Source organism: Hetaerina americana, unplaced genomic scaffold (assembly GCF_022747635.1).
Source record: "Hetaerina americana unplaced genomic scaffold, ioHetAmer1.1.p SCAF_9, whole genome shotgun sequence".
NCBI classification, from domain to species: Eukaryota; Metazoa; Arthropoda; class Insecta; order Odonata; family Calopterygidae; genus Hetaerina; species Hetaerina americana.
The window spans coordinates 19,432,697-19,460,623 of record NW_027287538.1 but is presented as its reverse complement, the minus strand read 5'-3'; the positions used below and the strand labels follow the sequence as shown (position 1 = coordinate 19,460,623).

Sequence of the window (27,927 nt, the reverse complement as noted above, 5' to 3'; positions counted from 1 at the left end):
ATGTATGAAAAATTTAAGAAGGGTTCAGTGTAGTGTCAGTTGTCGAGTTTTTTGTTGTTAGAAGAAGCAATGGAATATATTGTTGTTCATTCTGTGCCCATCCAAAACCTACTTCAAATGATAGAATTCCAATAATAATAAGGCAATTGTTTGTTCATTGATGAAATAAATACCACACAATGCATGTTTTTTTAAAGTTGTAGTTTTAATTATAAGAAATACATTGAACAGTGATTCATTCCCGCTTTCTGAAGGCCAAAATAACTCCATCTGGACTATTCAATAAGACTTCACCTTGCAATCTTAGATCTTCCATTTTGCATACACTTCTCACTTCAAGGTTCTGCAGAATTCTTAGGACCACCAGTTTTACTTCAAGAATTGCAAACTTCTGACCTGTGAAAAATAAATTTTGGATCATAATTAATATTTCATTTACTGTGCACCATGTTCAATGCCTTCCTGAATGAATATGTTCCAAATATTATTGATATGTCTGATTGGGGTATTGTGCAATTTTTTTCTCATCCTGATAAAAATATTTGTAGTGTCAATTTTGCATAAATAAGAGGTCAGTTTTTTTAGCATTATTCTCCATAGGCTACTTGAACTCTCACAGATTTTCCAGTTAGCATGGTATTATCCTAGATTAATAATTTTGTCAAATTTGAAGAAGCTGATAATTTATAAATTTAGCCTATGCCCAATATGATACATATTCACTTACATATGTTATATATTTAACGCATTAAATATTCTTTCAATAATTAGTTGGATGTGGCTGTGAGTAATATTTTCCTCAACTGCTTAACACAGCTGTGTATAGCCATAATTCATCCTGTAGATTCTATTATCAGTAGTATGACAATATTCATTCTTTAAAGAACTTACCAATACAGTTCCTTGGTCCAGCACTGAATGGCATATAGGCAAAAGGGTTGCGAGTCAAGTTTTCAGAAGGCAGAAATCGATCTGGGTCAAACTTAAATGGATCGGGGAAAGTTTTTGGATCATGGTGCAGCATAAAATGTAGAATGTTGAACTCTGTTCCAGCGGGAAATGTGTGCCCTTCTGTAAGCAACATTTAATCTAAGGTTAATGATAAATTGTCAAGCTATAGGACTGATGTAAGTATTACTCAGTACCTAATTCCTCATAATGGTACTCATCGAAAGAAAATAAGGTTCATATGATGGGCAATTCAGAAGTCACTGACTCCTTCATTTTATTATCTTAAGAGCCTAAAACTAAGTGGATATTTAAGAACCAACTCCAAAACATTGAAAGCTACATTTATTCATGTTGTAAACTACAATTGTTCCCATATCTCATTGAAGTGTTATTTAAACTCCATAGTTGGCAGAAGAACATGGCTAAGATTTGGAATTAAATGAGACTGAAGCATAGAATGTTAAAGCATTGGAAGGCCAACATGAATCACTCTCATTAGAATTCACCAATTTTACTCCTTAGAAATCTTTAGGAGATATGCTAGAATTTATGAAAATATTTTAGATGTTATTCCATCATAAATTCAATTTATAGCAATCTCTCCAGAATTTATTTCTTGAGAAATAGAATAATATCAAAATCAATGCATGCAAATGCTCACAAAAATTCACAAAAAGACATGAGTTTACCGTCTTCATATGATATTCTGAAACCTGGTGTTCTTCAATATTTACTCAATAAATGGATGGCCCTCTTTACTTTGAACTCTATTGGAGTGTTTGTCATCTGGCAAATTTTGAAGAGCGCATATCAGTGCCTGTTGCTGTGCTTGAGTTAGTGTATACATATTTGAATCTTTCAATTTAAGGATTTCATATCGAATCTGACTGGTTTTATAGCCTAGATGATTTTATAAATTGAATATGTAGGATTCTTTCTAAATCAGATTTCAGAACTTAACATTTTATATGCTTCAAATTTAATGGGTAAGAAATAATATTGTAAGTGAAGCCCTGTACTTACTTATTGTCAGTGGTGATTCCAATTGTCTACCTGTCAATGGCACAGGTGGGTATAGACGGAATGCCTCCTTTATGCAACGGTCAAAATATTCCATTTTGTTTATATGGCTAAGAGTGATTTTTGTATCATTACCCATCACTGCCTTGGCTTCTTCTAGTATGCAAACCTTTAGCAAAAGAATTTGTGAGTTGTACAGGGGCAATTTTTATTCATTTGATAGAACATGAGGGCACCTAAATACCAAAGATGGTTGCTTACTTGATTGATTCTTTCCGATGCAAAATCAAACAAAAAATTGTAATTTTTATTAATATTATGGTACATAAAATGAATGATCATAAAATTGAATGTTGACGATGTTATATTCATAAATATTTACTCAATTTATTGTCACACCATAGATATTTTACATTTGAAAGAAAATGCAGTTTCGTAAGTGGGTTCATTATGAAAAAAATTGCAGTTACAAAGGTGCATCATATTCCTTTTAAATTGTATACACCACATTATTGCAACTATGGTAGTGATACAGACCTGGGCTTCTGGGTGATGTCCCAAAGTATAAAGGCTCCAGTTCATTCCTCCAGCGATGCTATCATGGCCCTACAAGTAGTCAAAAGCTTCATCATCTAAAATACTTATATTGCAAATTAATTCTGTTACTGGCTTGGTTAATGGGGTAATAATGACTGTTGAACCCAACAGACCTAAGGTCAACCAACCTTGGGCATAAGGTGGAGAATTTTTAAAGAATAAAAATCATTTGCCAATTTAGCATTTTAATGCATATTAGTGAATTACTGTGTCAAAATTTACTGTTGCAACATTTCACACAGTTCTGTGAATTGGCCATAGGAGCCATGAGAACAAATAATTGCAGATTCAGGAGGGTTCAGAGTTATCATGACCCCACCCTTCCTCCCCCAAAAATTGACTTCCTGGCCTTACTTTTCCATACATCCATGGGGGACATTGAGCGCTTAATGCAAACATTTATCAATATTTTCAATAAGTAGATCAAGACATTGATTTTCTTCTCAGAATTTCTTAGAACAATGGCTAGGCAATACTTGAGTTAAAAAAAAATACCGGGTTTACCTAATGGTATTGTTTTGAATCACAGCAAGACCATAAACCCCCAAAATCAAAAGTTTAGACCTTTTGGCATAAACTATTAGTTCAGCCCTTGAAAATTGTTGAATTGTGTGTGCAAACTACTCACTGCAAACATAAATGTGTCAACTTCTTCTCGGATGTCTTCATTTGAAAGGACTAGGCCACCTTTGGACAAATTAAGTAACAGATCCAGGAATGATTTGCGCCGAAGTCTCTCTTAGCATAAAAGAAAGAAAAATAAAGTTCAAAATATCTATTGAACTAATGCCAATCGAGCATGCTTTAATGACTATGGCATTGAGGGGAAGAAAGTTTCATTACTGAATCACTATTTATTTGACATAATGTTTTGCATGAGAAAATAGCAAACTTATCTTCATAAATCAAATTGTTTGATGTGCTATATGTCCAATATATGGCAGTGTAATCACATTATCAGCTCAGCTCAATATTGCACCGTTTTTGACCTCCATTATGTTGTTGAAAGTTCTCCAATTTCACATAATATTATAATTTTATAGAAATTTATCTTTTGGAAGTGTTCATGGTATTTTTCTGCCTGTCTACTCTGCAAATTCTCCTGACAGTATGTGTTTTCATCTTTTCCAAAATTATGCAGTATTATGATTGTTTTTCTACTGATTGTATTCCTTATATATAACCTAGGTATCACTTGTGACCCCTTAAGTTTGAATAAGGTGAAGATAAGCTTCTCTATTTGAATTCAGAAGTAGATATTATATACTTGAGAAATATATAATATTACAAGGATAATTAAAAAATAAGATGTTATCAGTACTATGGGATACATGCATGCATGATTTTATCTGGATAATTAACTGTTTGAAAGGGTATGTATTGGGTTATTTACTTGAGTAGGATTTTATAAATTAGAGTTCATTTACACTTAAAATGAAGTTTCACCTCTATTATTTTCTTGAGTGGGCTGGCTTCCTTGGCTATAAGCTTTTATCTCCTCCATCCTTTCCCTTATTACCTGTAATTATGAAGTAGATAGCATCAAGATAAATTTCGAGAATATATCTAGACCATTATGGTGGTGAAGAGAGGCTGTAAGAAATATCAATTGCAACCCCTCTGATGAGACATAAAATATTGTGTAAAATAATTGGATCAAAACTCTTTGTATATTTTAAATACTAACATTCACCACATTAATGTTTTCAACAACCAAAAATATAGAACTTAGATACATGTGTTTTTTGCAGTAAATGCCACAAACTTATTCATTATATGATTTCTCATTTCTTTCTAGTTAATTCACAAGAGACTCAAAAATAATGTTAAATGTCCAATATTTAGAACTTAGAATGCTTACCAGTTGGTTTGTCATTTCTTGTAAATTTCTAATGCTAGATCACTAAGTATTCTCTCATTATTTTTATGTTTGTTGAAAGTTTGCATTAAAATTGAACTAAAATACATGCATAGGTTTTAAAAAAATTTGGATTATTCCATATTTGGTTTCAAATTTGTTCAGTGCATTTGCATATTGTTTAAATTAATGCAAAAATGACCCTATCCTTCGGAATCCATCATCATTACCTTGATGAAATATCTTTGAGTCTTAGAAATTTCTTATTAGAACTTAAGTCTTGCAGATAAGCTTTCAGAAATGTGATAATCCCATGAATACGTTAGCATAAGAAGGAAGTTAAATGAAGAATGTCTCCAGATCTTACTTTTTCTGTAAAATCATGCACAGTTTTTAGGTGCTTTGAAAACTCTTTCCCCAGGGCAGTGTTGTAGAAAATGATGTCAGAAGTCAACCATGGGTTGATGAAACGTCGCTGCAGGATTTGGTTGAGCCTGTAATTTATACATTTTTTGATTAAATCCATTACAATTGCTGCACTTTTTGACTACAGTAGTTTATGGACTACCATAGCATATGTTACACATGTGTACATATACATTTTATGTGTTACATGTGTATACAACTAAATGTTTATGTTTTACCTTGATGTTACAATTTTCCTTAAATTACATTTGATAAATTTTCCTTTCTGTTAGATGAGCACATAGGTTGGAAATGGACTGTACAGGAATGGCAGAACACACCTGTGATAAACCCCACACTATGATGAATCCCTCTGTATCTCCAAACTTCCTTCATTCAGTCCAACTACCTATCCTTTTCCAGGCCCTTCCTTGTCTAACTAATGTTCTCCCCTCTATCACTCTCTTCATCACGCCATTTCTAATCAGAATGTTGTGAATCCATTTGTCCTGCCTCATCAGAATTTCTCCCAACAACACTCTCTCCTCCCCCACCATGCCTAGTACTTCTTCATTTGATTTCCTGCCCATCCATTCTACCTTTTCTATCCTTTCCACCCCCCAGATTCCAAAAGCCTTCAATGCATACCTATCATATTGTCTCAATGGCCATGTTTCCACAGTATACAAGACCGCACTTTATGAAAAAGTTTTAACAAGCCTTTTCTCATCCTCCTTACTGAAAGTCCCTGTCATCAATTCCCTCCTGCTTAAGCAAGCTTTTTGGCCTAATGCAATTCTTCTTCTTATGTCCTTATCACTGTAGGTGATCATCTCAAAATATATTTGTTTCTGATGATAAATCATGTTTTTCATTAAATATTTCCTTTTTTTTTGGGGACAGGAAAATTAATCAAATGAGGCTAAGTCTGTACAATAGTGAGCATGAGGAACACACTTCACATTCATTAAAGCAAGATGACTGTGGTTTCTCGGACCCTTCAATGCAAAAGTGTAACTTGTGAGATTTTTCTGTTACTAACTGATGGTGGTACCAAAACAAAATTTCAATATTTCTCTTGGTGCATCTAACATTATTTGATAATCTTCCCTCACCAAGGCAGCAGTGGTGTTAATGCTTACTGTCATAATAACACTGACTTAAGGTCCAAGTCTGTTTTCCTTTTGAAATAGACTTCCCTGTGTAAACATTTTAAACTTCATTATTTGGGGAAGAAGAAGCTCTCCGTGAGACTCATGTTGCATTACACGGGCCTTGACTGATGATTTGTTTACATAGTGGCAAAATATTAGGGCAGTAACGTTGCTATTGCAGGAGGCAAAGTGAACATGTTTCAACTTGCAGCAACTGCTGCTGATTGCAATACCAGAGTCAAATCAATGAAACTTAAATCACGGATTATATTTAAATTTAGCTAACAATGCAAAATAATATTCAATGTTTGCACTGTAAGCAATACAAATAAAAATGTTTTCATCACTCTTTACTAAGCAGTGTCTCATGAATAACAATAAATTTACATAGTGACTCTTTCATAAAAAATAGTTGATGTAAGTAATTATAATCATTAGATAATGAATCTTACTCTTATCAAATTGGTATTTAGGTTGATATCAATTAGCATTATATAAATTGTAATAACTAAGACAATAATTCAAATGAAAAGTACCTTGAAATGGCATGAGTATATTCAAAATTTGAATTTCCTTCCAGTGCCTTAATGTTGAAACCCATTGTAGTCTCACAAACGGCATCTAATGCAGCAAGTTTTGTCAGTTTACCAATGTCTATTCCTTCAGACCAATCCGATGGTGTTTCCTGCGGTGTGCATTCGACTAGCTTAGATGTCAGTTTGCTTGCCTCCTTGTACAAGGAATCAATGTAGCTCTCAAGGAGGGAACTGTGGAAAGCTGAAGTTAGTAATTTCCGCCTCTCTTGCCATTTCTTTCCTACAGCAAGAGTGTATGATTAGTTTAGCTCATCAGGATCATGAAAATAAAACAAAGCAAATTGTTCACATTGTTTTCGTGATTAAAAACTTGTATTTTTTCCACATATACATATATGTATATTTTAAGGGTGCCTAGAGGCATGCCTGGAAATGGAACCTGGGCCCTCCAGTAAAAAAAATATATGTGTGTATATATGTATATGTATATATACACCATATAAATACAGTTGTACATTTACAAATTTACCATATACCAATAGTATGAGCGCTATCGTTTCTTCTAAAGGAGACAGAGCTGAATTCCATTGAAATTATTAAGAAATAATGTGCAAGAGTTCTTATATTGTTTGTTGCTGTCCAAGTTTATACACCCACACATAAATATTTGTATTTTTATATTTAGGTATTTGTATATATTTATATATTTGTATATATAATATATATATATGAATATATATATATATATATATATATATATATATATATATATATATATATATATATATATGTGTGTGTGTGTGTGTGTGTGTGTGTGTGTGTGTGTGTGTGTGTGTGTGTTTATGTATATATATTCAGAAGAAGATTTTATTCATTCACCGTGCATCCTTCATAAAGGAACATTTGTTTACCTTGCTCTTATTGTGGACAAAAATTATTTATATCTTTTTTACAATATATGCTTTCAGTCATTCTCACTCCAGACATACTTAATCAATACTAAACAGAAATTAGTAAGTATCTTGCTAATGGCATTAATTTTTAGAGGATGACTTTAGGTGGCCTACTTGATGTTCAACATGAGATGTTTCACACCAAGTGTTCACAGGATTTTTTTCATTTTCAACAAAATTATCTCATGGTCTGAAGTAATCTCACCTGCGCTAGTAATGAGTCCTTCGCCCAGCCAAGGCTCAAATAGTGTGTATTCCAAACTTTTCTTGATGTGTACTGATGAACTGAGGAGAGGCTGTAATTCTTCTGCTCCGCAAAGAAACACAATAGGTCTTGTTCCAACCCAAAGCCGAAACATTGGACCGTAACGTTTATGGCACTCCAACAGCACTTGGAAAAAATCTGTCAGAAGAAGAAGTAATGTACAGATTTTACCTATATAATGACCTTTCTTTTCTTTTTTCTTATTGAGATTTATAATAATAATATTTCATTATTTCTCTTTTCCAAGATACAATTTCTAATCGTATTTTAGTCCACATCTGCAGATTTTTTGGCTGCAGTTGTTAAAAATGATCATTTTTGCTTGCCAATAATTAATGCCTGTTATGCTTATTTGAATTATAAAAAATAAAATGTTCAATTTCTTTGTGGAATATATGAATATTTCTATATCTATACTTCTTGTTTTAATTCAATATCTTGATCAAAATAATAATTACCACATACCTATGTTTTGAGCCTTATTATTTGACAACTTAGAAATATGGCTTTTAGGAAGAAAGAAATCCCATTCATAAATCCAAAAATCTCAAAGAGGACCTGAAAACGCATGCTTAACATATTATTCTGCATGATATGTCCAATATGATTAATGATGTAAATAGGGCCTTAATGAGCTAAACTTCAAAATACCATAAACTAATTACTCTAGTATTTTGAAGCGCCCGTTTCCCATTAAGGTACGCGAAATTCACTGGTTCGGGGTTAAAAGGGGGAAAAACCTTTCTCCGTGCCATTGGCTGTTTTAAGCTAAGTTGAGGTTAACAGAAATCTGTTCCTTGTGGATTTCTGATGACGTTGCTCGCAGGCATCCACATGGATTCATATCTGTAGCTCTCCGGGGAAAAGTAGGAATTTCTACAACAATGGACAACAGCACAAGATTTGCGGTCAATATTAAAGCAGGGTGGGGCGACTCACCAGGGAAATTCGAGGCAAAAACTTTCGTCAATCATTTCAACTTTAAAAAAATAGGGAAAGAAAAAGGAAAAGGACCTAGTTTGTTTGAAAAATCAGAATTTTTGTGAGCGATTGGGGAAAATGATATGGTAATCAGGAATTTCCGTCAAGAACTATGGTCCTATAATAATAATATTTTATTTCCCACAGACCGTATATCATGTGAGTATAGAATTCGTCGAATACAACAAAAATTAGTAATTGCAGGTATATTTTGGCATTATGAACATGCTTAACAAAAAGAATATACACATTAAAGTGTGTAATAACAATACAATATATTACAACTGCTTGTCGTTTAAAAATGCATTCAATTAATAACAGCACTTAATTAGAAGAAGTTTGAATTTTAAATTGCAAAATTTATCACTCATTTTCAATGAGTGTGGTAATTTGTTATAAATTCTTACACTTATTGCCATTGGGCTTTTAAATGAATGATCTCATTTATGGTAGCTGGTGTGGATGCTGTGATGATTTCTAGTTGAATGAGAGTGAATATCGCTACTTTGCGAGAAAGAGATGGGTGTTATGTTTGATGAAGACGGACATGGCAACATACATGCTAGATATAAAGGAGGTTGCATCGAATGTGAAATGAATGTCATTTTGATAGCATTTTCTAAATTTGTATTTTTAAGTTCACTCTATGAAATTAAGATGATAAAACAAAAGTTAGTTTTCATGGAAATTGATATTAAAATTCAAAGATTTTATACGCGCCCTTAAGGGATGACCAACACCGGTACACGTCGTTCTCACCGGTACATACCAACTCTGACTCGTGCTTGTTTAAATGATATTGCCTGATTTGTGGGGAAAAAAAAGCCGAAACCCCATTGTTTCTAAATTTGGCGCCCCAGTACTAGTCCACAATAGGTGTTACGGCAAGTTTGAAAAATAGAAAAAAAACTTAAACAGCGTTAAAAAAAACTGTATATTCACATCGTACCTTTTTACGAAATATGCATGAATGGGGATTTTTTTGTAACTTTTATCACTCGTCATTAATACGTGAACTAACATGAACTCTTTGAGTTGCGAGATGCCATTATTTTATTATTATATAAATCTCGTTGCAATGCGGCAATTGTTCTGGTGGCAACGGTCAAGTCTGGTCGTGTTCGTTTTAGCTGATTGCGTGTGCAGGCTCTGGCGGGAACTATAGATTATGACTGACCTCGGTGATGAGGGATGAATGTCCCACAGAGGAGAATAAACAATCAGATTCTAAGAAATGGAAATAATACTCGGGGAAAAGGGCGATATGTTCGTCTCAACACCGTGTTTACGTTTTTCCATTTCCTTCTCTCGTGTATCTTGCTAATAATCTCGTCGGTCCACGACTTCCTTCCTGGTCTTTTTCGTATTAACTATTCCTTCCTATTAACTATTCCTGTAGTTTCTTTTGCGGCTTGCGATATTCTTTTTCTTATATGCATCCCTTTTTCCTCAATAGTAACCGGCTCTATTTCCTCACTCACATAATTTTTACTCACTGGCTCTTAGTACTCCCTTCTTTTCGTCCAGCTAAATGCTTCTATTCGTACATTAAATTTTTATATCGTTCCTCCTCATTTAGTCCTCTTGAATCTGAGATCAAACTTCAGTAGTACTACATCTAGGTCTGAATTCGTTTCTACCCCCTGGAAGCCGTGCAAATCAATCACGATATTCTTCAATCTGTGGCTAACCTTAAGATAATCAACTTATACATTTCTGAATCCTCTGGCATTTTCCATGTATGTGTACCTATGCCAATTGTGGTTCTTATACCAAGTGTTCGTTACGATTAAACCCTGCCTCCTTTAGAACTCATTGCTTTCTCACCTCGGTCATTTCTCGTCCCTAAAACGTTGTCCCCCACCTCATCACCATCTCTTCCGTTGCCTACCGTCTTCTTCCAACACCCCCTCTACTCCCATCACTTAACTTTTCCCTCCTAAGGTCACCCATTATTATTTTCTCTCATTCATTGTATACCCGATATATTTCTTCCACCGTATGGGTACTCAAGTGTTTGTAGTCCTGAATAATAACCTAGTTCGTTGATTCAGCTTTTACTTCTTCTAATAATATTCTATTAGTCGCTTGCTCGTCTGTTTACCACCCTTCTTCCTACCCTTTTATTCGATGTTATTGCCACCCTTCGTTGGCTGTCTACCCTTCTCTGTACATTACTCGATTACTATCATTCCAGGAATCCCCGATATTATTCCATCTCACCTCGCAGAGGCCTAAAATATCCATACTTCCTCTTTCGATCTCTCGCTGTACATTTTCTAATTTTCCTCTCCTCAACATCATCCTAATATTCCAAACCCCCTTCGTAACTAGTTCAGTCCTCTTCTTTGCCTTATGTGCCTCTGCTGTCGATTTCGCTTTGCAAGGATTTCGCGAGATGACAACCGCGGAAGCCTTCCCTCTCCCGCAGCTGGGCATGATGCACAGTCGATTGGGCCGAGTCCTGTATGTGCCAGGACTCATTGTCTCTATTGTCCATCCCAACAGTCTTGGGAAAACTAATTGAAGTGGTTTCCTGTTGCCTATTTAGGTGAATATGTAACGAAATAGAATTTAATAAAGCAATGAAATAGTACTGCAAAACCTTCAAAGTGTAACACAAGAGCAACGAGACGAAGCATTCCCTATTCTGACATGCTCGGTCGTCTTCTATGCCTTCTTCAGTACTGCCGATAGAATTATTTTTAGCCCCTGGTCTTTCATGTTCGACAGACGACCACTACACCTTGCTTCATGTTCATGTCTGGTGTCGATATACTCTCTGCCTCACATTTTCACGGTGGTTTACATGCTACAAAGTCTAATTTATTTTTCCCCGGATAGACGGATGGATGAGTGGCCGTTTCTTTGGCTGGGTTCGAGGGAGGAGAGTCTCAGGAAAGGCTGGAAGCCGGTGGAAGTTGGCTTCCAGCATTTGCGGAGTGTGGATCGTTCGTTTGCGAAACCTCTATGACGTGAACTTGTTACGCTCCGTCTTGAAGTTATTGGAACTTCGCTGCGCCATCAAATTTTACGTGAAACTGGGCAAAACCGGGAGAGAGATTCATGACATGCTCAAGCATGCAGATTACGGTGATGACACCATCGGGAGATCGGATTTTTTGAGTGGCAAAAGTTGTTTCGGGATGGTAGAGAAGATGTTGACGACGCCGGACGTTCAGGACGCCCTTCGTCTTCAAAAAGTGACGAAAATCTTGCATAAGTGAAGGCTTTGTTGGGCATGGTTTGCTGATTAAGTGTTTGCATGGTTTCTGATGAACTTGGCATCCCTGAAAGTGATGCGCATCGACTTGTGACCGAAAACATGGGCATGAGAAAGGTGTGTGCGAAGTTGGTACCTCTAGTACTCTCGGACGAACAAAAGGAAACTCGTACGCGGATCTGCCAAGAGCTTCTCGACCATGTGAGTGAGGAAATGAGTATCCAAATTTTTAGACAAAATCCTACCAAACCTCTCCGCCTTAAATCCTTTCTGAAACAACGTCACCACGGCTCGATGGAAGCGTTACAAGATGCCGTGACGAGGGAGTTTAGCAGTATTCCGGGTACCGTATTCCAGAAGGCGTACGAGACGTGGAAAACCTTCTGGCAGCGTTGTGTGGACGCACAAGGGTGCTACTTTTAAGACTTTGGAGTGATTGTATCAATTCTGGCAGTAAATTTTTTTCATAGACTCAGTCCTACTATTTTCGGGACAGACCTTGTAATGAGTGGATATAGCATAGAAAGGCCGACAAACGGTCCGCGATTCGCTTCTGCGGGACAAAAAAACTCTAGATAATAGATTCAATACTGATTTTGTAAAAATTTAACATTTCGTCGTCTGAAATATGACAACTTCCCTGTGGGCGTCCTTCTTAATGCGCTAACTAACTTTCAGTTATTCTCGCGCCGTCGATAATGACCCAATTATGGTATGTAAGCTTACTAATCCACAATGGAACAATACGAGTAAATCTTATGAATTCACTCGCGGGGAGACGCTAACTAATTCAAGCAACCTTTTCCAGCAATATAGGGTATTTTCCTTCTGGTTTTTCTTGAGCTCTGGGATGGTCTATTTGACTTCCTAGAGGCCATTGACCTTGCGAACAAAATACAGCCGTTGTTTGGTACTGCTCGATAATAAATCTCCCTCAAAGTCTCTCCTCTCTGACCAGCACGGCGCTATGCTTAGAAGAATTAGTTCTGGGAGGGGATGTTATGAAATTCGGGAGGAGGGGACGATCGACCGGAATAGCCTTAACCTTTGACCTCATGTTTTCCTGGCCCCCGAAGAACTGCGTCACCTAGGAGAGAATGAGGGAACTACTTCTTGGTAGCGCATTAAATAAGAAGGGTGAGAAGGAGAGGTTGGGGATATACTTGTAGTGCGGGAAAACATGCTATTGACTCTGGCTATAAGAAAATCTTACTGAAATGCATTCAGGTCAAGTAAAATCTATCAATGGTGGAAACGCAAGGGAGCATTCTGAACACCCGGAAAAGGTTTTCCATCTGATGCACATTTGAACAAAGGTGGTGAACTATTTTCTATGAAATACTGAGGACGTCAAATTCACTATGACCAAATCCTTTGAAAACTAAAGTTCCAGAAAAATGTGTTGGCTCATTTAAAGGAATTTTGGATCGCAAGTGGTATTTAAACGTTAAGCAATTTAAATCATTCCTACCCATAAATTATTATCTCTGAAATTTTATTTCCGTCTTTCGCAGATAGAAAAAATCTCGTTCGTATAAGATATTACTTATTAGGTAATCTACCGGTTAAGGTGGGTTTTTGGATGGACACAGCTACTAAATAAGTAAATATTTTTTGACTCCTAACAAAAGACAAAATCCAGCATCCTACCCTACATCAGGTCCCTCTTCATCTCTGAGTACTTCCTTCCTCCCTCCATCCCGTCCAACATCCCTGTCCTGTTCCTTCCCTCTCCTCGTTTGCCTAACATTCTCCCCTCAATTACAGTCTTCAACATCCCGCTGCCGGTCAATACCCCCTTCATCCACTTTTGCTGCCTCCATAGGATTTCTCCCAACAAACCCCTCTCTTCGCCCACCATACCAAATACTTCCTCATTTGTTTTCTTCTCTGTCCATTTCACCTTCTCCATTCTTCTCCACACCCACATTTCAAAAGCCTCCAGTCTACGTCTATCCTCCTGCTTCAATGACCACGTTTCCACGCCGTACATAGCTACGCTCCATATCAAAGTTTTTCGTTTAAGATACGCTCGAAAAATACTTCTGAATGACATCTTACAAGGCGAGTATTTCGTAAAGGCTGACTTGAAAATGACGTAATTCCATAGATATAGCCATCAAGATAGCTTGTTGAGGAGGTGTAGAGTTGAGGTGCTAGAAACCCAAGCTAGACTTCATATTGTATTATTTTTATGATAGAAATATATTTTACTGGGGCATTACAGTCAGTACTCATCACAATTAAAACATGAATAATAAACGCACCATCTGGTTTCATAAGAGTAGAATCGTCTTAATATTAAAGGTCGTATTCAAAGTCAGCAGGGACGAGTACTACTCCCATGGCTTGACTCCACGCCAATAGCAGGATAGAGTGACCCTCAGCGGTGTCCTCAAACAATACTCTTCCTCCGAAACGTAATGCAACAGCTCTCCAAGAAACCATCAACCGCCTCCAGATATCTGGGTTTATTCATAGGGTACAACTCAACTCCTAATAGGTCCTAAACGGTGTGTCAGATTCATACATCAGGACAGGGTGGGTGAGTTCCTTTCCCTGTTCTCCTTGAGGTTTCTCAGCAGTATCTGTTACCCTGGATGAGTTGGATGAGATTCAGTTTGCCAGTCAGCCAAGGCTTGGCAAACATTGCTGAGCACATTGTAAAGGTATTGCGATAGATATGGGATGATAATAAATATATATAAAACAAAGGTTATGAGGTTTTCGAGAAAGAGGAAAAGTTAAGTTAATTATTAAAATAGGAGAGCTCACAAACCAGAGCAGATAGAACAATTTACCTATCTCGAAAGTGTATTTGACATTATGGTCAAAATACTTGGGACAAGAGGAGAATAATTGAGCTTGGCAAAGGAGCCTTCGCAAGAAGGAGGGAATTGACCACAGTGACGTTGAGTGAGAATATCAACAAAAAAATGAAAAATTTGATATGGAACTTGGTTTTGTGGTACTCGGAAGCATGGTCTTTGAAGCAAGACAATAGGAGTCTATTGAAGGTTTTTGAGATAATATTTGCATGGAAAAGGAAGGGAAATGGACAGATAGGAAAACGAACAAGGAGGTGCTATGAGGAGGAGAGAAGGTTGTTGGTAGAAATTCAAAGGAGACAGGAAAAATGGATGCCTAGCATATTGATTGGCAATGGGTTGCTGGAGACTATGATATAGGGAAGAATGTGAGGCAAACGATGAAGGGGCAGAAATAGGATGGGCGCATGTAAGGACCAAATGAAGGGAGGAAGGAATTAATGTCGAATCGAAGAGGGTATTTCGGATGGTCGTCAAGTTTTGTTTTGTCTGGAGAGGAAAGGAAATGTAAAGTTTAACCGTTATATATATATATATATATATATATATATATATATATATATATATATATATATATATATACTTTCGTAGACGTAACACGGAAGTGCCGAATAGTACAATACACAGTAACACACAATATAGAAACACAAAAAAAGAAGAACACTCACACGTATTTTCTTGATATTTCGACGGACACAATCCGTCTTCATCTGAATATATAGAAGTAATGACTCATAATATATAATACTTCTCTACTCATATAATACTTCTAGTATTATATGAGTAAAGTGACTGTAGAGTGAGTGTATGAGTAGACGGATTGTGTCCGTCGAAATATCAAGAAAATACGTGTGAGTGTTCTTCTTTTTTTGTTTCTATATTGTGTTACTGTGTATTGTACTATATATATATATATATATATATATATATATGAAAAGCCCGTAGATTACCGATAGTTATAATCTGTTACCCGAAAGATTTTTTACAGCTGGCGTGAGACGAAGGAAGTCCCAGGACCGATCTCAGTCCCTGCCGCCAGCACCCGAGCACCCCTAAGCCCCGAGCCACGACACATCATCATTACAAATTAGTATATGGAACCCAGAGATAACTGAGCCAATATGAAACCTCAGGAGACGATCGGGAGCGCATCGGAGAGAACGCGTGCGCTCATGGCACGTTGTTTATCATCGCGCGGAACAATCGGATAGCAGTAACGACGGCCCGACCTTCGACGTATTTGCGTGATGGACTTCGTGGTGTCTTCATGCACGCGTATCTGTTTCCCCAATCCACACCGGTCTACTCGCGGAGGAATTACGCACGCACTCCCGACACACCCATTGAATGCGACCGTAAACACATGTCATTCAAGGTTAGGGCGCCTCAGATGAGAGCGGGAGATGGAGAGAGAGAGTGTGTATGGGAGAAGAGAGAAGGCCTGTTGTGTTGTTAAGCCGAAGGAAGGGTAGAAGTGTTTACGTGTGGGCTCAAGCAGGCAAAAGATCGACGAATCTCAAATGTTTTGACTTGAATGTGGAAAGAAAATATATTTTTCTATGCTATCCTACTGTGGAGGGAAAATAATAGTGCGAAACAAGCGTGATCGGAGATGCAGTGCGACGGTTTGGAAATTTTACATGGGAAAGGTGAAATGGTGCACTGTAGAGGAAGGTGAAAACACCGTAATGAAGTAAGAAGGGAAAATTGAGCGAACAATCAAAGATGCATCAGGGAAATTATTAATTGTACCGGGAAAGATTCGACGTGTATGAATGTGATATAAAGTTGGGTGTTAGGAAGAGGGGTAAGACAGGGATGTCCATTTTCAACCGTACTTTTCAATATATACGTGGATAAAATGTTAAAGAGTGACATGGGAAGAACAGGAGGCATGAATGAAAGTCGGTGGGGATTTTTAAGAAATGAGTTAGGTTCTCCAATTATCAAGAATTAATTATGGAGTCACTTCAGGGAGTTTCAATCATATGTTGAGCGAATCATAAAATCTGTTTAAAATATATGGGATGAATGTAAAAATAAGGATGGTGTATGGGGTATTCGAGAAGGAATAACATTAGTTTCATCTACATCTACGTAATACCCCGGAAGCCACCACAAGGGCGAGTGGCGGGGGGTGTTAGGTCACCATCCGTAAAAGAGAACAAAACCATATATAAAATCAACATATTTATAAAAAACCTATACCCATAGTGGTGTATGCATTCATGAAAGAAGCCTTTTTAACTTACACGCATGCAAATATATATATATATATATATATATATATATATATATATATATATATATATATATATATATATATAACCATAAACCATGAACACAGTAATCAACCCGAAGGTCGGTTTCGTAGGTGATGGTAGAAATCACCCAGTACTAAGCCCTATACGGCGTGTGAAAATTCACACATCAGGGTAGGGGGGCCAGTTCATTTCCCTGTGCCGGTTATGGTTTCCCAGGAAGATCTGGTACCCGAAAAATCACTTTAGCTTGGGTGGCACCTTGCAACCTTAGAATGTAGTAAAATATATCCAATTACGCAAGCCTAGAATTTGAAAATTAAGAAGTCGTAATTCCGCTACCACATGAACATGCAACATACAACAGTCTCCGCCCCCAAGGACACAGATGGGGAATGTGACACAATGCTGCAGGCAGCTGGAGGGTCCCCTCACGAAGAGAGAGAGGAGGGATGGTAGGGGAACCTTAAAAACAAACAAAGCAGAGTAAGCAATAGTGTAACGAGTTTAAACATGAGTGTGTCATAAACCAGAGTAAGTGGAACAGTTAACCTATCTTGGAAGTGTTTTGGACCGAGATGGTCGAAGTACATACGTAGTTGGGAGGTTAGATGATGACTTGAGTTAGGCAAATAAGCCTTCACAAGGAGGAGGAAAGTGATGACAGGGACGTTGAGTTAGGATGTTAGTATAAGATTAGTGGCAGCTTTGATGTAGTGCTTGGTTTTGTATAACGCGTAACTATGGCCGTGGAAGCAAAACAAAAGGCGCATGTTTGAGACTTTTGAGATAATGTGCGTTTGGTGAGAAATATTTGAAAAGGTGAAATTGACAGAAGGGAAAACAAACGTGTGCTAGGCATTGTCGGGAAGGAGAGAGGATTATTGAGAGAAATAAATAATGTAGAACTTGTTAAATTATGTACTTTATACCTGCAATATATCCACATTTTCATATGACTTTTATATAGCTTGATATCACTTTTAAGATATCATAAAGGGTTTGTAAATCGTTTGTCATCAGGTATTAGGGATATAAGTTAGCCAACTGTTTGTGAGACGAGCCTAGTGACCTTATAACGTGAGTCTCAGATATAAATATAGCTATACGTGATGAATAATATTTATATGTCATAATGAAAAGATACTTTCCTATAATGCCTGAAATTCTTGCGAATTTCGTCTCAAAAACGGTCTTAAAGTTTTTTTAATGTGGTATATCTACCCTTTCCGAACACGATTAAGCGGCTAATATTTCGTCTCTATTTATTTTGTGTAATTAGACAAGTGGAAGAATGTAATTGTAGTTTACTCCTCATAGCAGGTTATAAATAATGCTAATTGTCATTAAAATGGAGAATACTCCACTTATGGTTTTTTAGTTTATGAGGAATTTAGTGAAATTGACCAAATCTGTCATTTTTGAGTGAGATGAAGTGGATTATTAACAAAGAAAAACGCAAGAATAAACTTTTTCAAAAGTCTTTGGGAAAAATAACTGAAGGTGGTCTTTGGGTTGCTAAAATAATGTTTACGTTTAGTTTTAGCTGAATGAATGGAGGAATTCCATCGTTGGGATCGGGCGAGTGAATATTTATTTCGTGTTTTACATAGAGAATTAAAGAAAAAAGTTTCAAAATTTTAATTCCAGGGCAAACGAAATAATGATAATTCATATTTGAAGATAATGCATCTTTATTTCTGTTTTGATCATTGATTTGTATATGATATTCTCGAATTATTTATCTGGATGTCTTGGTATTTATATTCTACTCTTCCAAATTAAAATAGCAAGCTATTAAAAATGTTATGAACAAAAAATTCATCACTTTTAACCGAGCAAATCTCGGTATTCCAGGCTTAGTATACTGTCTCAATTCACATAATTTGACCCAAACAGATACCTGTGCATGCAATATCCAGGTAATATCCATCATTAAACAGTGCACATTCACATCAACATAACACGAGATCCTCGGCGCTCCACGCGCGCAACGTTTCGTTTAAGCACAGATGAATGGTCCCTGTAGGGATGGTTCACATTTCTCAACTCACCTTCAGGTTTACCCTTGAACATTCGAGAGTTTCCAATGATTGGGTAGGCGAAAGGTCCTGGTACTCGATACAGGGCCAAATTTATTCGTACGTATCTGAGAAACTTTCGCCAATAAGCAGCAATGAGAACGATGATAACAGCAAACAGGACGAGGCCCTTCGAGGAAACCAGCCCCTCGAATCCTTGAAAGGAATAAAGAAGAGGGAACACTTATACTTTTAAAGGTTTATTTATTCATCATTATTTCCAATGTCCCAGTATTTCAACGCTTTGAAATATGTTTTTCACGTTATTACTCATGGATAGTCTAGTCTTTATTTCCCAAAGTGTTCGTAAACGAAAAAAAAAATATTTTCCTACATATTTGTGGCAGACATTTTGATTTTGAACACCGAAATCAACAAACAAATTATAATTAACAGGCGGTTGATAAGAACACATTGTCTGGATACGAGTTTAATCATTCAGAACGACATTCAGTTAATTAAATGAATAACACAATTTATATTTTCACCGTTCTTTATTTACGTACAACCAGTTTCAACGCTTAGGCGTCATCATCAGATACAAATTAGATTATATTACAAATTACATCTATTAAATATGCATTTACTTATGTGTGTATGCATTTACTTATGTGTACTACATTTGATGAACATTAACCTCCACGAAGTTTAACCTGGAACAATTGAACATTCAGTTACTTTGAGCAATTAGATTAGAGCACATAAATATCAAAATCTTTAGAAAAACCTTTCGTTTTATATAAATTTCTGTCATTAAGGGAGTTCTCCCGTCACTGTATTAGACTAAAAACTACTGCAATATATTATTCATGAAGATGAAGTTTTAAAAATATTCCTTCGTTTATCTGCAAGAAATAATTAGTTTATTGCAAAGGATTCATCGGTTTTGTCCTCACGCATCTTGTAGTATCAGCTTACATTTAGTTAATAATTTAAAACGCGTAAACAAATGAAATGCAAGCCCCAATAATGTTGCGCCATGTGGAACTGCATCCGAATAAAAAATTAATTTTTAAATGTTATTTCATAAGGAAGAAGTTTCAATAAGATAGGTTAGTTAGTCCATATTGTATTATTCTTTGCGGAAATTAGTCAATAATTTATTACGAAACATTTAATTTTTTTCAGTCTAACACCGAAATCAGCATAACAATTCAACGCTATCTGAAAATTAAATAAATTCAAAGTGATACCGACGTTCATTTGTTGTTGGGATGACTGTCTCTTTGTTTTATCCTTCTTACATGGTTGTGGTTGACATGGTTTGCTGCTCTTTGCGTCAACCTTTAGGTCTTCAAAGTTCTTTTTGTTGTTTACTTCTATTTTATTTTGTTAGATACTCTTTTGTAGCTGAATATTTTTTATCCATATTTATATCCTATTCCAATTGTGCAACGATCACTTCACGTGGCCGCGAGTGGGTTTGTTTATACGCAGACATGAGATGCATAAGCTTACTCATATGAGATATGAGTAAGGTTACCAGTTCTTTTAGCAACAGCAGCGTAACTGAACTGGCGTTATTTGCGTCACATGTCATATTTACTTCAATGCCCTATAGCTAGTTTTATCCTGTATTTTCAATTCTAATATGAGGGCTGTCCAGAAAGTCACCTCCGTTGTGCTTTACAAAATACACTGAAATAGAGAATACAGAATATGAATTATTTTCATCTCAAAACTATATATCTCCACTATTTTTATGCATGTTTTTCTCAAAAGATTAAAAGATTTGTATTATCTCTGAACTATTTTACGAATTCCTTCAGTATTAAATTCTGCCGCCTGAGATCGTAGCCAACCGATGACGCCAACTTGAAGTTCCTCGTTGAGACGGGAACAAAACATGCAATAGCCTAACTTTACGTCGTCTTTACGTACTTTAAGTCGTGTTTCCATGCAACGGAGTTGTAGAAATCTATGGAAAACTTTCCCAAGATTTCAGATATCGTAAAACGTCGGTACTTATGAGCTTTTCGTCAATTTCCTGGTGCATTTCGTTGTTCACCATAGACCTCATTTCTTTGTTCACCGCAGACCTCATTTCATTGTTCACCACCACTTGTGTCATCACCATGGACATTTGTGTTCACTCTTAAACGAACGGCAACACTGACGCACAACTCTATTCACTCGTCACATTTGGTCCTTACAGAGCACAAATTTTCCGATGAATGCCAGCAGCTTTGAAGTTTTTTATCAGTAAAAACCTTATCACTGAACAAACATCACATTTGGAGGGATTTTGAACCTTTCTGTTCATTTTGACTCGCTATTGTAAGCAAACAACTAGCGGCGCGACCTTCCAATCACTGCAGCTCGAGGCGTACTGACATACTGTGTGCGTCAATACAGCGACAATTCGGCTCTCTCCACTACTTCTCATGTTTAAGGAAAACGTAAGTTACTTTCTGGACTGCTCTCACACGTCTCTATGTTCCGCAATTGTGGTAGATATGACATTTTTATAGGATGAGCTGTTTGATTATTAATTATTTCCTTCATAAGAACACATTCCAAATTGGTTACTTTCAGTTGAAAATCATTTTTAAAACGAGTAATTCATTTGTGATGCGTTATCTCAAAACCAAAATATTATGTAATTCTGTGTAAATTAACCGAAAATAATGCTTTTGTTAGTGATTCAAAAATTTGCAGGAATAAGAAACGAAAAGTTTTTACTTTCTAGCTAATAATTATTTGCACCCAATACTATTGAATAATATTGATATAATTTAGGACGGTGCGTTATTTCGTATGGTGTGATGTTGGGCATTAATACTTTGTATTTGCCTCGGCTATCTTTTTACATATAATCTTGGTTTTCCTCCATTACTGATTGAGAAGACAAGTTTCATGTGATGGATTGTTTATGCGATAAAGACTAATGCTTCGATTTTTTCTGTTCTCGCATTTCTTGCTTGATTTGTTTTGATTGTTTTTTGCGTACAGCAGCTTAGCATAGATATATTGTGGTTGAAATTTTGTTGCTCATGTCTTTTTGTGATAGATATTAGTAAGATGACGTTTCAGGTCATTTTTTCAGGAGGACAAGTTTGACAGGTACATTTTAATAATAATACTTCATATGGCAATAATTATCATTTAAGTAGAAATATGAACGTCTTTTTTGATTTTGCTCAATATTCCCCAATATGAGATAGGTTATCGTCATCTATGTACTGCATCCATCTCGATATTTATTTAAAATCGACTATCGATATTGGACAATGTTCCTAGCTTCGCGCGTCGACTCGCGGTATTGTCCTCCCCATTCTCTCTTGGCTCACCCACCATTTGGCAACGGTGCAATTGACTTCATTTGTCGTTCGCCTCCCAACAATGACCGCTAATGAGCGTTCCCTTTTCATTGATTCAACCGATTTAAGAATGGCATTCAGTACCGCCCTCCGCATTCACTGGCTCAAAGCATTCCATTGCCGTCCATTGTTCGCAGCATTGTCTTCCTAGCAGAACGTCGGTGTCTTGCCATCCGCGATGACTCAAAAGCCTAGGAATTATACTCAAGACCGATGCGACCGTGAAAAAAATTCAAGTTGACCCACTGACTTAGCTTGATGGCCGGATCAAGTACTAGCGTACTAAAAGAACAGTAAACATATCGGAAATGAGAGGGAGAAAGGTTGTGGGGGTTATAATTGTGTTTTAAATCCACGAAACCTTATAAAAGAATAAAACATATACAAGTTTATAGATATTTTCAAACGAGTGTCATCTAACGCATTGCGTCTGACCCTGCCGTTACCCTCACTCACGGCCTCTCCTCGATGAAACACATACGAGAAATATGTGGACAGGATAACAAAAAATTAGGATTTTCTAGATGAGTACTGGGTAAATGTGACGAAAAGGTCAAAAAGAAATGTTATCTGTCGTTGCTTAGGCCTCATTTAGAACATGCTGATCTTATAAATGGAATCCTCACGAAGTTGGATTAATTGCCGCATTGAATCGCGTGCAGCGTAGAGGAGCTAGATTTGTAAAAAAATTTTATGATAAACTTAGTAGCGTATCCAAAGTATTGGAGCAGCTAGGCTGCGAATCACCCATGGAGCGAAGGTTACATAATATATTAAATCTCTGGCATGAATTGAAAGGAGGTCTCTTTAGCAGTGTTGCTGAAAATGTACTATTACCCCCATCGTAGTACGATGGGGCTAATAATACATTAATGGGGTAGGACAGATCATGTAAATAAAATTAGAGGGATCAAGTGAAGAACAGATAGATTTATAATTTTATTTTTTCCACGAATGATAGGGGATCATAATAACATTGCCCGACCAAGTAGGGACACCTTTGGGTCAAAATTAGTCTGGTATGTAGCCACGCCCTGCCAAACATCCTAGCGGTGGCTTGCAGGGCACTAAAATAACTAACCAACTATTACTAGGCATTGGCTGTATTTTTTGCAGTAATACTTAACGCTATCGGTGCTTATCTCCTTTTTAAGAGTGCGCGCTACTTACGAGTCGTATAAAATAAATTCATTTAAATATTATTGTTACACTCGCAAAGAAAAGAAACTAAATAGATACATTCTTGAAGCGAAGAAAAATTCACCAAAGGGTAAACCTCACTCATTTTGAATAACTGAATCGTAGCACTTTTCCACTTGATAATTATCAAGTGGAAAAGTGCTACGATCAGTTATTAATTATGTTCGACTTCCACCACATCACGCCTGAAGCTACTCAATTAGTTTCTTATTCATTTTAATACAATGAATTAACATCCAAGTTAATTCCACCTGATTCAAAATAGACATACTTTCGCCTTACATCACTCGTATCAATTCATGTGTCCTTATTTCCGTTTCCTCCTTGGGTCATGGGCAGAAAGCGATCCACGGGTAGTGTGGGTGTCATTCGTCGGATTTTGCCCACCCCTCACGATGCGCTGTCGTGCCCTAGGGGAATCCTTTTTTTTAAGTTAAGGAGAATGGTGAATAATGGAAATAATGTTATTCGCGGAATTAATGAATTGTGGTGACCTAACACCCCCCGCCACACGCCCTTGAGACGGCTTGCGGGGTTTTATGTAGATGTACTATATGTTGATGAAAGGGGAGGAAAACGGGGATTGGAGAAAACGTTTGGGAAGAAATTCAGAGGCGTTAAAATGAGCGCATGCAGTGGATTTCTTCGAGAGGCAGTGGAATGTTTTAGATTGCACTAGCAAAGAGAAAATTAACTATGCTAGAGAAAAAATTAAAAACAAGTCAACTGTATGCCGGCTTTTTGGAAGCATCCTGCAGCCTATAACTCCCTATTTTAATAAAGTTACTAGCTGAATACCCGGCTTTGCACGGGTTAGGGGGAAACAATAATATAAATATACTACATAAATAAAAACAACAAATTATAAAGTACAATAATACACTACTTCATACAAATTTAAGAATCTTTTTTATTTAACACCTGTTTATAAACTACATTTTTTGTTTCATATCCAGGAGAAAGAATATATAAATTTTTAGGCGAACCTACTCCGGAGCAAGCAACATAAAGTTGCCCGTGGCTAAAACATGGCGATCTTAGATCAACACCACAAAACTTTAAAGACTGTCCCTGTGATTTATTAATGGTAATTGAAAAAGCTACCCGGACTAGAAACTGTAATCTTTTAAAGTTGAAGGGAAGATCAGTTGGGATTAGAGGTATCCGTGGAATAAAAATTATTTCGCCTTTTCCTTTTCCAGTTAAAATGACTGCCTGGATTATATTTTTCATTAATTTTGTCGCACACAATCGTGTCCCATTGCAGAATTTTGGTGGATCTAAATTTCGCAATAAAATGATTGGAGATCCTACTTTAAGTATAAGGCGATGTTGTGGCAATCCAGCTGGATCAAGTGAATTTAGGAATTCCGTTGGATAATTGACGGCTTCGTCAGCATCCACTACGGTATCAAACGATTTATATTCAATCACGTCTCCTGGCAGCATGGCTAGAATCTCCTTGTTAATTTCATTAACATCATCATTCTTAGGAGCAAGAATGGCTCTTTCTCGCAACCATTCTAAATTTTTATAATTTTGATTAACGTTAGGATAGACTGCTTGTATCATATCGCGGACAGTTTTCACCGATACACATAAATCTGATGACAATTTTATCATACCAGATGCTTCAATAACTAATCTATCTTCTCCAATCTCCAAAAGTTTATTTGCAAAATTTTGAGCATTCCCATCTCTTAAGAGGATTCGCATGTTTTGTTTAAGGCTAATTTCTTGGACATGATTCCATAGAACGGAATGTTTTAAACAGGCATAAATTTCATCGGCTGGAGTCGATTTTGGAATGACAGGCAGAGTTTGACGGAAGTCTCCACACAGGAGTACCAGAGCTGCTCCCATTAAACTGCAGTTTCCTCTAAGATCTTGAAGTGTTGCGTTGAGGGCCTCAAGAGATTTTTTATGAGCCAACGTACACTCATCCCATACTATCAATTTACATTCTATAAGAACTTGTGCCTGGCCGCTTGTTTTATTTATATGACATGTGGGATTTTCTTGTCGGGAAATATTAAGTGGCAACTTAAGGGCAGAGTGGGCTGTTCTTCCTCCTTCCATTAATGTCGCTGCAATACCTGAAGATGCAACGGCTAGAGCGATTTCTCCATGAACCCTGATTTCAGCGAGAACTAAATTAATTAAAAATGTTTTTCCCGTGCCACCAGCAGCATCAAGAAAAATGATACCTCCTTCTTGTTTATCTACTTGATCCATTATTGTTTCGTACGCGAATTTCTGATCTTCATTAAGAAGTGGCTTTTTATCCGCGATGTATGTTTCTAAGTCTAAGACATTGTAGCTAGTTTCACGTATATAATCTGGATAAAATACACCCTGTTGATCTTGTACAGGTGCAAAAAGACCGAGTTCCACTAAAGTCTTGTTAACCATGGTGATACACTTTTCCTCCAAAATAATCAAAGTTTTATTAAAAATGTTGGAGTTAAACGTAATATCCAATGTAGGATTTTCACTTCGAACTTTAGCCAGTATATCCTCACTCATTGATTCTTTATATTTTTCCCGTAATGTTTTTGGGTTAGATGGATTACAGGAGGTTATTATGATGGCAAACAAAATTCGGATTTGTCCGGGAAGAGAAATCAAACTGGCCTCTCGCAATGAGTCATCCCAGTGTTGATCTCCTTCTAGCAACCCTAAATTCTGGCAAGCTTCTCTGAATGTCTCACATATTTCTCCGTTTACCGTTCTTAATTCTGCAAATGAGCGAGGTCCTCTAATGGTATGTAGAAGCATTCTTAAAAAATAACATTCGGCGTTGTTAGGATGGACTGTGTAGACTCGGCCCGATGCGTCACATGAATAAATATTATTCTCAGGATCAAAGTTGCCCATTTTTCTTCTACAAAAGACTTTCCTTGATGTATTCTACGTATAACATCTCGGCAATTCTGAATACAATAGTGTTCTTGCAAAAGTATCCTGCTGGCATAGTTGGAAAAATTCTGTTTCTATGACAGCAAAAAAGTAAACAAATTACATACATACAAACAAACACTCTCCTTTATATATATAGATAGAAACAAAATTTGGGTTGTCAGTTTTATTATATTTATCATCTAAATCTACATAAATACCCCACGATCTACCCAAAAGGTGTGTGGCAGGAGGTGCAAGCACAAGGAGCCTGCAAGCAGCATTTTTTTCGATTGCCAAACGAATGAAACGGTCATACTAAGAATTATTGAAGAGATAAAGGGATATTAGATCTAAATTCTTCGTCATTGCTCTTGAACTGAATAATGGGGAAGGATGGAAATATTATGTATTGCTATAATTACAATTAGTTCTATTGCTTTTATTACGAATTCCATCGGTTTAGGGTAGGTTTTCCGTTAACCCTGGCACGATTCACTGCCGTGCTTCTAAACCCTGACTATCACAACACAAAAACATCCTTAAATCCCATATTTTGCACCGGTAACTCCCTCATTAGCTCTGGATACCTTGCTGCCTTCTTTAATTCCATCCAAAATGCCTATCCTTCACCTCCCTCTTCCTCGCTTTCTCAGTATTCTCCCCTTTATATATCACCGTCTTCCTCAGCATCTCTTTGCCTCTCTCAATGTCCTGCATTTACCGCCTCCTTCGAATTTTCCCCGACAAACTTAGGCGCCATCAGGAATTTTGGAAGGAATGATGGGAGATACAAAGAATTTAAACCTGGAAATTTGTCTCAGGTCAATAGTCTAACGCTCTACCCCCTGGACTACCCTTGACTGGTTCAACTGCTTAAATGGATATTGAAACTAGGTTTCTTTCTCCTCCCCAAGAAATTCCACGCATCGCGAATTGCACGCGCCTCCACGACGACGCGTGATACCTCGCCGACGACCGCGTCCTGAGCGATATACAAGTTCATTTACATTGCCAGCGGCTACTCACTTTTGGAGTCAATCCAGTCCATCTCTCTCCTACGTCTTGTCAGTCAGTCTAGTGAGGTGGAAATATCCGAAAAGGGAGGGTGATGGCAGATGCGATGCAGAGACTCTCGGGGAGGATTCCCGCGTGCGATATCTCCGTCTCTGGGACCGACGCCACACCCGTTACCACTCGCCCTGATCGCCGCTGACTCTCTTCCCAGTCGCCTAAACGTTACTAGCTCTGACGCGCAACGCGACGTCTCAAGTCTCAACGGAGAGATTCCCGCACAAGCGAAGAAGGCGGAACACAGGCAGAGGGCAGCGTTATCGCCCCGTTATAAGAGGGAGTGGGGGGGAGAGAGAGAAAGAGAGAGGGTTAACCGTTTTTG

The 27,927-nt window shown here is 37.1% G+C and overlaps 1 protein-coding gene across 1 annotated transcript; it reads right to left on the bottom strand.

Moving 5' to 3' along the window:
* Positions 1-186: 186 nt before the first annotated feature.
* Positions 187-27,818, bottom strand: LOC139698958 (cytochrome P450 4c3-like). Its single transcript, XM_071597937.1, has 11 exons — positions 27,561-27,818; positions 19,087-19,269; positions 7,680-7,877; positions 6,522-6,801; positions 4,794-4,920; positions 4,015-4,087; positions 3,197-3,306; positions 2,509-2,577; positions 1,975-2,140; positions 892-1,071; positions 187-396 (listed from the first exon to the last, which is right to left on the bottom strand). Exons 1-11 carry the CDS (start codon positions 27,580-27,582, stop codon positions 236-238), a joined length of 1,569 nt encoding a protein of 522 aa, XP_071454038.1. The 5' UTR covers positions 27,583-27,818; the 3' UTR covers positions 187-235.
* Between the last annotated feature and the right edge of the window lie 109 nt (positions 27,819-27,927).

Bases quoted from the DNA above. Each gene is read 5' to 3' on its own strand.
- LOC139698958 (XM_071597937.1), bottom strand. From the start codon at position 27,582: ATGGACTGGATTGACTCCAAAA. The intron at 7,878-19,086 runs GTGAGTTGAGAA...TTCTTCTGACAG, and splicing joins GTTCAAGGGTAAACCTGAAG to ATTTTTTCCAAGTGCTGTTG. The intron at 4,921-6,521 runs GTACTTTTCATT...TATAAATTACAG, and splicing joins TATACTCATGCCATTTCAAG to GCTCAACCAAATCCTGCAGC.